Source organism: Aphis gossypii, chromosome X, assembly GCF_020184175.1.
Source record: "Aphis gossypii isolate Hap1 chromosome X, ASM2018417v2, whole genome shotgun sequence".
NCBI classification, from domain to species: domain Eukaryota; kingdom Metazoa; phylum Arthropoda; class Insecta; order Hemiptera; family Aphididae; genus Aphis; species Aphis gossypii.
Genome location: NC_065533.1, coordinates 53,278,754 through 53,294,788, shown reverse-complemented (window position 1 = coordinate 53,294,788; position 16,035 = coordinate 53,278,754). Strand labels below are relative to the sequence as shown.

Genomic DNA, 16,035 nt, shown 5'->3' with positions numbered 1-16,035 from the left:
TAAGTGACAGACCTACGCCGACTTGTTTATTTGTATCGTGGCCGTTAGGTTTATTTTGAATACGTTTTAACTTAATCTGAAAGCTACAAAATGGTATTAAATATTTGTTTCTTGCTTTTATTAAATGTGAAATATTGATATCATTTCCATATTGTATTTTATTACAGTCGCACACCATATTGTTGGTCCAACCTGGAATTGATCCGGAAACAAGAATATGTATCGATTACAATTCTCCTGAAGAATGCATAGATGGTAAAATTACAATATAAGAAATAGTGAAACACATTAAATAGTTAGTACAATTGATTATAAGTACTGGTTTAAATACTAATTAAGTTTCGTTAATAAAACACTCAATATTGATCTCATACATTTGATTTAATTTAAACTTGAAAAAAATACTAAAGTACAATTACATACAAAAATTCTTTTTTTCACCATCTCGGTTGTTGTAAAAATAAAAATTAACATATATGTATACACATTTTATAATTATATTTAAATGAAAAATTAACAATTACATTAAATGCATATTGATTTATAAAGTTTGTGTCAATATAACTTATTATAACAAACAAAATATATTAAATTTTAGAAACAAAATAAAAAAAAAAAACAAATTAAAATTACTCCTGCTTTAAAAAAAAAAATATATTTTCAAAAGTCTCAGTAGGAAAACACAAATATAGTTATAAATAATACTTTCTTATTAGATGGTAAATACAAAAAAATATTAAACGACAGAATATAAATATTTATAAAACAAAAATAAACAATTTAAACAAACATTGCATAGTTACTGAAAAAAAAAATGCTCCTTATAATAAATTATTATTCTAATGTCTCTTCTAAGTACCTTAAGTGTGAATTTATCTGAAAAATTGTTAAAGATTGATTATTTATTGGAATATACTAGATATTGTGGAATTTTTCATAGAAGTTTATGCCACTAAGATTTTCTACCATACTAATTTGTAAATAAATATCATCATATACCCATTAATTCATAAACCAAATGTAAAATAAAGCACATTGTAGTTTCAAATATTTTTAGAAAGTCAACTTGAAGCTCATTTATTTTTTTTTTTATTGTAAAATAAAAACATTATATTTAAATAAAAATATTAATCAAAGTTATAAATATTTAATTGCTCATACCTTAATTTTAAATTAAATAATACTATTAAAACATTAAACTATTTTATCAAACTATGTAAACAAAATTTTAAAATTTATTATAAAATTATTATTTACCATTTTATAAAGGTTTACCACAAAGATAATTATACATATCCGCAGATACAATAGATACAAATTAAATTAAATATTGCATATTGTATAGGTATTAAGTATATTTATGTCAGCCCTAGCCCGTTAAGCAATTTAAATTGACCCGCAAAACGTAATGTTTTAGTTTTGAACTTCAAAGAATCCTATATATATCCAAGTTATATAAAATTTAATAAAAAAAAAAAAAAAAATAATAGATTGATTCTATTATATTTCATAATTCTATTGTTTCTTTGACTCTACCTCTTCTCACAAGATTTTGGTCTGCCGTATCAATAACTAGCTATCAAAAGGAAATCAATACCCAAGTTATAAATAATTCATAATTAGGTACTAACAATATTTATTTTTGAATATTTGGATGCAAATAAGATCTTAGATGATTTCTTTTAACAAGTTTATATTGACGTCATTCAATAAATCCAGCATCCCAAACAACTAATAGTTGTTTTCCATCTAATAAAGCTCCCATTTATAATTTTCATGCAATTTTCTGTTTTTGCTCTTGTTTTAATCTAAATACAGAATCAATATTATAATAAAATACAATTTATTAGATAATAAAATTAAAATAAAATTACAATATTTTTAAATTTACATGCAATGAATATGGAAATCATTAATAAATATATATTTACAAAAATAATAGTCAAATTGTTTAACCAATTTTGTTAGTTTTGGAAGCTATACAATTTATTGTTTTATCCATTGAAAAGCTCATAATATATTAAGCATTTTAATTTGTGAGATTTACCCTCAAAACCATCTACATGCAGTTATTACAATAATAGAGTTATAATACCAGAAATTCTTTTCTATAACTATCATTTCTAGGCAATATTTTATTCCTTCTAGTGCATCATAAATCATAATATGTAGAGTTAACATATCATATATAGGTTTAGTGGCGCTTCAAGCTTATTATTATGTATTTGCCCTTCCCACAAAAATAAAGAATGAAACAATTGAATTAATTCCAAAAAAAAAAATTGATTACATAGTAAATAATAGGTACTCAAAAACAATAAAAACCAAAAAGAGATTATAATACTTATAAATAGCACAAAAAGAGCCAAAATACAGTACAATCAATTTTGAAAATTATTTAAACATAATTTTTAGTAAATGCTAGATTTACAACACATCTAACTTTGCAAAATAAATATAATTGAATATAAAAATTTTAAAGAATATGAGTAGATAACTGTATTTATTTAAAAATATTTATGTGATTTTGAATTTTGTGCCCTTTGCTCATACCTACTTACATTTTAGTATACCTACTTACATTTAGCCACATACATTTTTTAAGTTAACATGCAGACTGACTAGTAATGCCGTAATGGTTCAATGTCAATTCTAAATCATTGTAATAATTGCTAGATATGACATAAATAAAACATTTGAAGAAAGTTATTTTAACAAATCAAGTAATATAACATTTAATCTTCCATTTTAAAATGATGACAAAGGATATTTGGTTTAATAATTATAACTAGAGCGCGGATTTCTATACAATTGTATAAAATTATTTTCCTTTTAACTTTTTTGGATTTTTGTCAGTTATCTTTAAGAATCATAACAATTTGAATCTAATGGCGAATTTTTTTTCACATTTCAGCATATTTTTAAAAAATTTGAAACGTATTGGATGTTAAAACAAAAATTTTAAAAACATTGTATAAAATAACATTTTGTCAAGCAGAAATATCAAAAATAATTTTATTGGCGTTAAATAATAACCAGAGCCCGGATTTATATGCAATTGCTTGTTATTTTCTTTTTCACTTCTTTAGACTTTTTTCAGTTATCTTTAATGATTTGAATCTAATAGTAAAATTGTATCTGTATATTTTTCCAAAATTCGAAATATATTGCATATTACAATGAAAACTTTTTATATACTTAGTTTATTTAAGTAATTAATTATTGTATGTTGTTTAATTTTTTTTGTAAATGGAATTTTTTCTTCTTAACTAAATAAATATTATCACGGTGTTGCCTTATTGGTATACGATCCGATAGATGTAAACACTGATAATAACAGCAGTACGGCCAGCGAAAAATGGGCCGTGACAAATAGTTGTGGACACCCTGATTAGCTGGACGTACTGTAGTTGTTTGTAATTTATGGCAGTCAACATTTGGATCGAGTTGATAACTGACGTGTTCTTACAAACTCATCTGAACTTTTTTTTATACCCTCTACACTAAACATTGTATTCCCATATAATATTGTTTTTTAACTCCGCCAATCGCCATTTTTACCGCTGAAGTCAGATTCCGTTGAAAAAGTACCATCGTAACTCTAAGGTAAGTTATGATCATAATCACGTGTTAGGTTAGGTTAGGTTAGGTACTTTTCCCTTTAAATCGTACATTTATCGTTTCCATAAAAATTCCTTTTATATTTGACCCATGTTCGACGTTAATAGGCAGCCATTATAATATTACGAATTCTCATATCAATCACAGAATAGAATAATCAGAATGAACAATGATAAAAAATTACATTGTAAGATAGGGTAAAAAAAAATTCAGCCGCAATTTTAATGGAGGTAGTTTTTAAAAATTTAAACTTCCTAACCACACATCCACGTTACAAATTTCTTCAACAGAAGTCCGAAATTCTTTTTGATTTAATGATTTGTCATAATTTTAATTAAATTCTGTAGTTTTTTCTTTACATTTTACATTTTACATTATTTTAATTTAATTCTAATCACCAACTAAAATTGATAAAAAACACCTCAAATAAAATGGCGACTGATTATCTGTTATCGGCATGTCACCCAAAAGTGTCAACCCACCTTTATCAATGTAATGTGTTTTCAAGGATCAACCCTAGTACGTGGAATGGTTTTTTCTTTTATAGTCTACCTTTGCATCGTTATCAACAGTTTCAGAATTCGACTTTTTTATTCACACAGTGTTGTCATACCGGCAGGCGATCCGACGATAGTCTGCGTGTTAACACTGATAATAACAACAGTAGTTGTTTGTAATTATGTGTATCGCAGTCGCCATTAAAATCGCGTCGATTCCTCACGTGCTATTACACACTCGTCTGAACTTTTTTTTTATACCCTCTACGTTGAACATTGTATTCTCATATAATATTGTTTGTAACTCTGTGACTATTTTTAATCTCAAAGCAGGTAATTGAGCTACTAAAATCCAGGCCAACTTTGTCCATCGCCCTTTTTTCCGCAGTAGTCAGATTCCGTTGTAAAGTACTACATAGCTCTAAGGTAAGTTATGATCATATTCACGTGTTAAGTTAGGTTAGGTTAGGTATAAAGCAGGGGTTCTGTTTTGTAGTATGTACCATGACAAAGTAAATAGGTATGTCAGCAACATAGTGATACTCACAAAATAGTTTACGGCGTCCGCCTATTATCAATTATTATTGTATCAGTCATTAAAGTAATTTATAGCGTTGAAAGTTGATACTGACATACTATTATACTGATAGTATTTAGTTCAATGAGAAGAGGCGAACGTCAGCAGCCAAATTTGCGTGGAAACTGTTGCAAACTAGCGTATTGCTTACATAAAGGACAATAGTTTTAATAAAACAAAATTTAGAATATTTATAAAGTTAAATATAGTTTATAATTTAATATAATTATTATAATACGCAACTCACACTATTGAAAAGCCAATTATATTTTTCTAAGAAACCAAAATGCTCTATTTTTAATATCTTCATAGTAAAAAATGGGTTTTTATATTGGTTATCTAATAAATCAAGAACATTAGAATAATAACAATCTTAAAATTTCCAAATTGATAAAATGTGTCCTCAGAAAAATATTACAATCATAGGTATTAGGTACACCTTTACTACGTATTATTGCCAATAGGATATTTTTGAAATAATGAAATGTATGTAAAATGCAAACCAGGATATTTTGCTTATTTCCATTCAGCTAAACAATTTAAAGATATGTAATTATCTCTGGTGGAAAAAGAAACATAAATATTAAATACGATATAATATTTTAAGTAGCTGTATAAACGAATAAAAATTACTCGTTCAAACTTTGGTTGCGAATTATCGTACAGATTTTTTTAAGCTACTTAATTGATAATTATTAGTTTTTAATAATTAACAACAAACAGCAGAACCAATATTTTTATTTTTTAGTCATACCAATATTCTAATATTAATACAATTATATTGACTGTCTAAAGTCTGAACATAATATTCATTTGGCAAAAATATCATTAGATTTAATTTACATATAAATAAAAATTTGATCCAATATCTATATAAATATAAATTATACCCGGATTGTAATTTACATATAAAATTTAGATTGGGATGCAATTTAATAAAAAATAACACATATGAACGTCAGGCCCTGATTTGACAACCGTGAACTGAGAGAAAGTATGTGTATAAAAATTAAAAACCCTTTAGCTAGAGTAGCAACTAGAAAAGTGATGTTTTAGTGATTATTAATAATATGTATTGTGTTAAAAAAAAATATTTTAAGACAAACTAAAGAAAAATAATAATAACAACATATTATGTCGGACATCCTTTTTAAAATAAAGTATGTACCTCAGTGCCTATACTTATATTTGTACCAATACCACATACTGACATCACCATATTGTATTATACTGTTTATAACTATTATCTGTTATTAGAACATCAATGTGATTTATTCCTCATTAAACTCAAAACTGACAGAATGTAATAAAATTATCTTATTCATTATTATTTCTACTTTTAAAATATATTAAATAGTACAAATACACAACATTAAACATTAATTACACTATTAGAATTAAAATTATTTGTAATATAATTTTAAAACTAAAATATGTTATCTATATACAAAATACATTTAGTTATTGAATAAGTTAATACCTAACATGAATAACATGATTAATAATGTTCATATTTACAATTTTTTATTTTATATTATCTTCTTTCAAATTATATTTTATTACTATAATACATGGATTGGTGATTAGATTATTTCTATTATGTAAACATGAGTACATAAGTAGATAGTTAAGTGTTTATTATATTAAGTTTAATATAATAATGATTAATTTTGCACATCTACAATTATTAAATTATTAATCTATGATGATAATATCATTGATACCTATACTATTATGCTATAATTAATATAATATAATATTCCTATTAAAGATTAAACAAATTTATTTTAATTTTAATTATAAACAATTTAAGATCTATACTACCACCTTTGAAATATAATTTAAATATCACTAAACTTAAGATTTAATGTACTAGACAAAGGTAAATTTTCCTGCATAATAATGATGCATTTTCAAGGATTTAAGAATTTGTTGCATTCAATAAAAGAAGTAATATAATAAATACAATTAATATAAATCGTAATAAAATCAGTTACTATTAGGTACTAACAACAACCACTTTTACATTTAAATTATTATTTTTTATTCATTTAATAAATTTAATTATAATGTAAACAGTTTAATATTAATGGGTATTTTTAAAATCAAAATATTTCTGTTTAAACTTACAAAGTAAAGTTCATTACAAATTATATTAAAGGCACCTATATAATATAATATTTATACATAAATAAAGTAAAAGTCTAAAACACGTAATGTGTAATTACCTTCAAGAAATTTTTCATTTAATAGGTTCATTTGGGTTTTTTCATACAAATAGACAATCTTTCGATTCATTTTTTTGGATTCAATTTTTTATATTGTCTTTATTATTGACTGTAGAGCGTCACCCTTAACTAGGCAAATAAGTAATAATTATTCAGTTTTTTTTTTTAAAAATAAAATAATAATTATATCTTATTTATAATTATTAGTAATATAATTATGTTATGCTAGCTGTAAACTTGAAGAAAAGTACAACTCTTTAACTAACTTGAGTTTGCATTTTTGAGCTTAAATAGACATGTAGTATCCAAAAAAATCAAATTGATTTGTCCCGAGACAAGCTTTCAAATATTTGTCTCCCTTTGCAAGACTTTATCTGGTTAAGTACCATAGTTTTAATTTATCACAAATCTAAAAAAGTTACTGATATAACATCCCATATTATATATTATATTTTAAAGATGATGAATTTATTCTTATTATGTGATTATTACCTACAACTATAAATTAAAATTTTTTTTTTTAGTGACCATGAATATGAATAATTACTCCGTTGACGAAGGTGATAGAACCATGCTGAACAGTTTCCGGCTTATTGATCTGCAAACACTATTGGGAGCTTTTGGTCTATATGCAAGTGGACAAAAATCCGAATTAAAAGATCGAGCACTTGAATTGTTAAGGACTAGACCAGCTTACATTAACATTCCAGCATATATAGCAAAAATATATGAAATTTATCGTTCCTTGAATTTGCCTACTGATGATAATAGTATTATATTGCGCAGCTTATTACAGAAACCATCAAAAAGAATATACCAACCACTACAATATCCTCATCAATCAACGCATATGGTACAAGCTGAATTACCTCAAGTTATGCCCACTATGCAAAGAGGCATGTATGGTAATCACATATCAAATTCTATTCCTGCTAACAATATGGTCAATAATAACACTCAGTATATAGCTGCTGGCAATTATGAACCATCCAGAACTAGTACCACAGTGTCATATCAATTATCCCCAAAAACACAAATTAGTATTGTAGCACAAGATGCATTAGGATTAGGAACATCGGCTAGCGGAAATAATTCTTGCACACCATCTATTGAAACTGTAGCTCAAATTAAATTCGAAAAGCTACCATTTTATGAAGTTATTGATGAAGTCATTAAGCCAACTCTTCTAACTGGCACGGGCACATGTACATTATTAAACGTTTCTAGAGGTAACAATATTTTATAATTATTTTTTTATTTTAATTATGTTCATAATATCTATTTTATTTCAGATATGAAAGAAGATAAATTCAAACATACTCTGTCACTCGAACATGTCAATCTCGTAGCCACAAATCGTGATATTTCTCAAGGGAAAAATGAATATCGTAATCAGTTCCAAATTCGAATTTGTCAGTTGATAGAGCCTGTACCTAATGAGTCACCAGATTACATGCCTCTTGGACTACACATACGAGTTGGTGGGAAAGCCTGTCCATTACCACCAACTGCTCCTAATACTCGACCAGGAACTGAGTCTAGACGAACTGCAAGACCTATCAATTGCACTGAAATTTTCAAACTTTCTCCAATAGTTGCCAATAACATCACAATTAATTGGATTCCTGATGGAAAAAAATATGTTTTTGCTATGTTTCTGGTAAAAAAATTAACGGTGGACACATTAATAAACAAACTTCAAGACAAAGGTGGGAGGATTTCAGAAGGAACCCGAAACTATATAATTCAAAAGTTAGCAGATAATGATCCAGATTTAGCTACTACTTCTTATCGTGTTTCTTTGGTGTGTCCATTGAGTAAAACTATAATGAAGATACCTGCAAAATCTATAAATTGTGATCATTTACAATGTTTCGATGCTAGGACGTTTCTTTTAATGAATGAGAAGAAGCCAACTTGGATGTGCCCAACATGCAATAAACTTTGTTTGTATGACGATATAGAAATTGAAAACTACTTTTTAGAAGTTCTTTCAAGTTCAACACTTAACAACTGGAGTAAAGAAATTGAAATTTTGGCTGATGGCACATGGAAAGCTTTTAAAGAAACAAAAAGCACCAGTAGTAGTCATACTAAAGTAAAACATATTGATTGTGTGGATTTAGATAGTAACGATGAAGAACCACCAACAAAAAGAGACAAGTTGGAAAAAAAAAATCAAGTACAGCCGCAACAAGCTGGTACCAGTTCTGAACAAGGAGTAGTAATTGAAATAGACTGAACGACTGAAGCCTCCTAATTTATTTTTATTTATTTTTTTAATATTATTAGTAATTTTGATAGTATAAGCTTTTAAAATTAATGTAGTTTAATCCATGTACATATCAATATATTTATTTTGATTTTTATATACATATTGTATTCTTCTCACCTTTCATATGGAGACCTAGATAGTCTAGATGATGAGGGCATCTCACTTTGGTAAATAGTTTGTGAGTTAATAACCATAAATATACTACTTATAATATAGACATTGCATTTAACACAAATTAACTTTGATCAAGTGCTTATAGGTAGTGTGTAAAGAGTTTATTTTAGTAAATATGTATTGTCGTATTGAACACATGGTTATATTAAGCTCCGGTAATATTTTAGAAAAAAATAGTAACTTCTATTGTAATTGAGATACCTATTTTTTAAACTCAAAAGAAATGTAACTTGACAAATAAAAGAAAAAGCAACTTAATAATAATTTAGTTACAATTTTGATAAAGAATTAGTAATTTAATTTAATTACCAAAAAACAGTAACTTCCTCAACAATGACTACACAAACTATTTTAATAATTACATTTTAAAGTTATAATTTTTTTCAAGGTTAAAAATCAAATAGTTGTACAAACTACAAGTATTAAATTCTATATTATTATAATATAATACTAAAAGATATTACTTTAATTATAACAACATCTAAGTCCCAATCATGACATCAAACATAATTAGGTAGTAGGTACCGTATCTATTATGTCCAATTCCATCACTAAAAGATCATCATAATATATTCTGAGTAGATGCATTAAAATAAGATAAATATATGGTAGGTAAACTAAATTTCTAAGCAAATTCATTGATTTTTAAAGACTATCAAATTTAAAACTTATAATTCAATTTTAATGAATGTGAAAATATTTTAAATGTGTACAATTTTGATATTAGGACAAATTATTGTTGCAAATTAGAACACTTTACTATAGAATAAGAGACCTATCAAGATAATATGTATGATAAACTAAAATAATTGTTTGAAATATTAATTATGTTTAATAGTTATGTGCTCAAGTAAGTTTAAAAACAAGTTGCTTCTATGTAAATAACCTTGTACAATTCAACTGCAAGTCTTTAAAAAGTTAAATCAATATAGAAACTTATTGTTTATAAATTATATAAAGTAATAATAATTATATTTTTATTAAGCATAGTTAATTTAACTTACAGAAGTTTGGTTCATGTCAGAGGTTTAAAACTAGTTTAATCAAATAATAAATCATAACAAAGGTTTCTAACACTATTTTGCTATGTTTATTACAATATTAAATGTGACCAGTGTTTAAACTTATTATTAGAAAATAATATAAGGTATTCATAAGCTCAAAACGGTGGCTTTTATATGAATGACTTTATAAAATATAGACTAAAAAGTTATAAACTTTATAATTTTGTTGATACAAACCAACAAAAAACTATTAATGCAAATATTTATTGAGTAAATAGATAGTTGATTTCTATGAAATTATTACTCATGAGTCAAGAATTAAAGTAAAATAATGTAAAATATACTAAGTACCAAAATTAAATATTTAGGTGGTGAAATTTGTTGAATTTCCACTTTTCATTAAAATAAAGATAATAATAAAAATTACGTAAATAAATGAAAAATACACATTGAACTGTGATGAAAAAGCTAATTTAAAAGTATTAGACAGGTTACAAATGTAAAAATGACTTTTAGAGTAGGACAAGTAGGTACTTAATTAAAAATTTGCTTTATTCTAATTAGTTACCATACTTTTCAATAAATTTTGTCTTAAACTGATTGATGAAAATAGATCATAATATCCTATTTAATATAAGTATAATATAAAGTATCTTTTAAGTTTTAAGTGTCAATAGATAAATGTAGGTAGGTACTTACAAAATTATCGAAATTACATCCTCTGATAAACTAATGCAAACATTTCCAAACATAACAACCAGTTGACAACAATTTAAACACAATAACTACGATGTCTTAATAACATCAAATTGATTGAAGTAATAAGACATTTATTTTCATAGATAGTAGAAGAATGAATAGGCCATGTTAAAGCATATAATGCGAGTGGTCGCGGTCTTTAAATGTGGAAGAGAGAAAGGCACACGGATATATTTGTGAAAAGGCGGTTTCTGAGTCCCCCAAGACGTGGCAATAGCATAGATAATAGAATTCTTCTATTATCTAAGTTTATTTTAATTTAATTTAACTTTTAAGTTCATAATATGATAACCTTTAAGGAAGTGTTATCATCAGACAAACTCATGGACATGGTCGTACCTAATCATTTACCACTATTATCATCGTATTTATTATAATTTATAAGTTTAGAACATACCCTACATACTTGGTCCGTGATTCTAATTCGTTACATATAGTAATATAGAAGTCTGTGATTATAAACAGACTTCGCGGTGACAAATGCTAACTCCGGAGTATTGGTATGCTCATTTATTAAAATGCATTAAAATTTATAGTTCTATTTAATTTATAATTTATTAACAAAACAGAAATTTGTATTTAATAATAAATTAATAAAAAATAATACAATTGCCACACACTCGTACAATTACAAAATATAATAGTTTAATTTGAACACAGTTTTACACCGATATATAGTTATAGGATGTATAGGTAATACCTTAATTAAATTTATTGCGCGTGGACTTTTGGTGCTAAAAATATTTTTATTCAGGCAGAGCTAAGGTGTGTCCATAGAACGTTATCATCAGCAATCCAATATATGTATACATATAAATTATGTGTTGTATCGGTAAAGCACGATTCCGTTAGTTCTACCTTTTTAGGAACACGATTCCGTACGATTTTGATCAAACAATAGATTATCAAAAACAACACGATTACGTACGATTACGTAATATTACGATTGTCTTTGCAATGCTGCTATTTAATATAATATACCTATTGTCAATTTGTTTAAAATATAAAAAAATAATTATTGTATACAAGGTTTTGCCTTTTCATACAATTATTATACACGTGTTTTTGGCACCTCCAAACTATCTTCCAGGAATGTCAGTGCCGAGTAAAACGTTTTTGGGAATAAAAATTTTTGTTCTATTATATATTATATAATATTATTATACACATGTCCTTATGTGTATATACCTACATATATATATGTCACTATGTTAGTCTGGACTCTCAAGTCTCAAGACCTCGACGCAGCCGAAAACTTGTTGTGGAGGTATAAAAAATAAATCTTAGATTCTTGTACATAATATAATCCCTGTTTAAAAAATAAATACGTTTCAAGAACTCACCTATAACATAACAAATAATATTATACCTACTTAATGGGTGTATATTAAGTATTACACAGATATCTAAGAAAATGTACCTATATGTTAATGGTAATTCATTTAACGTTACACAAATTATTTCAGAAAAAACTAATAGTTTTATAAATATTTCTGATATATAAGTTTTAAAACAGTATTTCACTCTATAGAAATAACTAGGTAATAAGTAGTTTATAGTGTGTTATAGTATTTTTTACTGATAATCACTATTCATTGGTCCAAAATTCAATATTTGTAATTCAAAAATCAGTCATGTATATAAAAAATGGTAAGAAATGTAATTTCATAAAAGTTAATAGTTTTTGAAAAAATGAATGCCTTTTAATGTTCCATTTTATATAAATAACCAGGTGTATGTAATTCACACTGACGTTACATTTCAAACAGAACAAAACTGAGTTAAATTATAAAATAACTTTATATTCAGCATCAAATTTGTTAAGCCTACTAGGCGTTGCTCACCTATTTCTGTGATTTTAAATGTAAATTAATTTAATTTTATGAAAAAAATGACGCGCACTCGGATCACGATAAACACGAAGAAACGCGACTAATATATGGTTCACGAAAATCTACTCAAAACCAGATTAGGTACTAAAGATAACTAGTCCCGTCAGAATTTCAAAAACATAAAAGTTACATATCAGATTTGATAATATTTCCTTCATCAATTTTATTTTATTGTCTACAACTTTATAGTTTTATAAATACATTACTTATAATTAATATAATCAAAATATAACATAGGGAATCGTCCGTTTCGGCACGGCTGTTTCGGCGTCAATCCTACCAAATATAGCAGTTATCGTTATCGTGTATCGTGACAACCGATTATATAGGTAAGATAAAGGTATAGGTTATTAACTCGCATACATTTTAAAAATACAAAAAAAAATAATAATAATATATTAATAGTTCATCATTATTCCAATATTACAATAAATTTTAAAAATACAAAATAATTAATATAACAATAAAGTTTAATATGTGTAATAATACATGATTACATGGTTAAAATATATAGGTATATTATGATACCTTAAAATTTTATAATTATCTTTAAAAAATGAATTGATAATACTTTAAACATGTTAATAATATACAATTGATACATATTTATTTAAAAAAAAATATTATGAGCGATTCCTTTTAAATAGTAAAAAAAAAAATGAATTAATAATAATTTAAAAATGTAATCGACTATTTAGGTCGGTGTATTTTTTAAATTTTTTAGCGGGACTCCACCCAGTAGTTAGTTGCTCTATAAAAACATCGTGGCCTGTTTGAACCCTTTTCAGGCAATTTATAAATGTCAAAATTGTTGGGCCACACACTCTCATTTCAATATTCAACATCCTATTTACTGCCTCAGCATGATTATTTGTACTATTTTCGGCATTTAAGACTCTATCATATAAATTCCAAAATTGCGACACCTCCAAAATCGCTTTGTACGGTTAAAATTAAATTTGTCGAAGATGTACATGAAACCATCTAGTACAAAAACTTCACGTCCGCGATTCGATAATAAATTAGACATTATAGGTAAGTATAAATTTTTGTTTTTGATTTTATTACGATTATTTTTCATAATAGTAATAGTGAATTTAAAAATAAAACGCCGCGCCGAAATTTCCAGCGCAGATATATCTTCGCGCCGATACAGCAGTGCCGAAAAATCCTAGACCCTATAACATATTATGCATGAAAAATTCGTCTATATACAAAGAAAATACGTAAAATACAGAAATATGCAAAAACATACAAAGTAATACTTTGTATTTCAGATTTATTGACTGTAACTCAAACGTGTATAGCAGCTACACTTAGTCATTGTAGTTTATCAATCTATTTTTTTAAATTAATTGAAAAAAACATAAAAATTTATATAAATTCAGTCCTTAATCATAATAATTAAAACTGCATTAATATTAAATAGTATTATCATACACCATAGTACTATCTACTTTTTTTTAAATTAGTCTCAATTAATTAGGAGTACATTTTCAAAGATTTTTAATACAATATATATATATATATATTTATTTAAAGTACATATTTTAAAATCCGTAAATCACTATGTCATATACATCATATTTTAAATATCTTTTTTTTTTATATATAATAAATAAATTAATTAAAAATAACTATAAATATTTGAAATGTAATCATTACACAGTAAAAGTTAGTTCTTGATTTTATTATTATTACTGTATATTTTTAAGACATAATAGGTGTAGTGTGATTCATTTACCGCTTGCAAATATTCGAAATACTGAGAAATGCACCAATGTTTTAATGTCTCAATATTTCCATCTAAAAACATTGAATATTGGTCAGAAATTGTTTTATTTAGGTATAATAATAATTGATTCGTTAAGTTAAATTCCTAAAGTAATCTTGAATAATAAAACTTTGTGTGTTTAAATTAAATTAAAACCAATAAAACGATCATATAATTAAATAATAGGCTCAAATAAGTATACGAATTGTAATGTATACGAAAAACGATTCTGAACGGACGGAGATGATTTATCCACCGAGGACATAAAATCTTCCACTTAACTGGGTTGTGAAAAAGGTATAGTTTACCTATAATTTAACAACTTGAATACCTCAAAATAATATCATGTACAGAAAATTCCTACTATTAATAATTTTTACTGAAACAAAATTCTAAAATAATTTGATTATAAATAATCATTATTTTATACATGAAAATCATTATTTTATACATTGAAAAGTTAAGATAATCGTTTTTTAATTGACCAATGTTCATGTTAATTTATTGAAAATTAAATGATGTAAAGAAGGTCCTAATATAGAGTATAGGTGAAAATTTAAAATATCTACAACTTACGTATATTCTTTGAATAACAACAAATATCTAAGATCGTTCTCGTTATGCGATTTCATAAGAATTCAAAATTCAAACGGTTATATAATTTTTCCCTATAATGACTCGCTTTTTTTGACATGTATTTCAAAAAATATAATTTGAGAAATCGATATTTTCAGTTGTCTACAAACCATAAATAGCTAAAAAACAAAAAACCAAAACATTTTGAAAACTACCGTGTATAGAAAACGATAAGTATTTTAGTGATTCGCTTTTGAGTTATAACAATATAAGATTATCGATTTTGTCAAATGCTGATTTTGAATTATTTTGACAAGTTATGGTAACAAGAACACACAAAAAAAAGCACATCGTTGTAAAATCAATTATCAATACATTACTCATACCATTCAGAATAACTAACTTAGGTTTATTCAATACATATATAGACTATAGACCATAAATTAAATATCTAAACCTGGAATATGGATGTATAAGATTCAATATAATTTAATTATATTATACGAGTGTAATTCTCCAGTATTATCAATTATCAATGACAATATGATTTAGTTTAAAAAATATAAACAAATATGTGAGATTTTCAACATACCGTACCAAAAGGATCATTGTCAGTGATAAAATTTAGTGATAACATGTACCTATATCTACTTATTTG

The 16,035-nt window shown here is 25.5% G+C and overlaps 1 protein-coding gene and 1 long non-coding RNA gene across 2 annotated transcripts; one reads left to right on the top strand and one right to left on the bottom strand.

Moving 5' to 3' along the window:
- Positions 1-638: 638 nt before the first annotated feature.
- Positions 639-11,632, bottom strand: LOC126552885 (uncharacterized). The gene is made up of 3 exons (XR_007606336.1): positions 11,076-11,632; positions 1,632-1,808; positions 639-876 (listed from the first exon to the last, which is right to left on the bottom strand). It is a non-coding gene; the product is annotated as an uncharacterized LOC126552885 (long non-coding RNA).
- LOC126552884 (E3 SUMO-protein ligase PIAS1-like) lies at positions 6,937-9,292 on the top strand. Its single transcript, XM_050207980.1, has 2 exons — positions 6,937-8,152; positions 8,216-9,292. The coding sequence occupies exons 1-2, from the start codon at positions 7,453-7,455 to the stop codon at positions 9,163-9,165; spliced, it is 1,650 nt and encodes a 549-aa protein (XP_050063937.1). The 5' UTR covers positions 6,937-7,452; the 3' UTR covers positions 9,166-9,292.
- Positions 11,633-16,035: the final 4,403 nt, after the last annotated feature.

What these genes read in the sequence shown, in the direction of transcription:
- LOC126552884 (XM_050207980.1), top strand. Translation starts at nt 7,453, where the DNA reads ATGAATATGAATAATTACTCCGTTGACGAAGGTGATAGAACCATGCTG. An exon ending in ATTATTAAACGTTTCTAGAG is followed by an intron (nt 8,153 to 8,215) that starts GTAACAATATTT and finishes ATTTTATTTCAG; the next exon opens with ATATGAAAGAAGATAAATTC.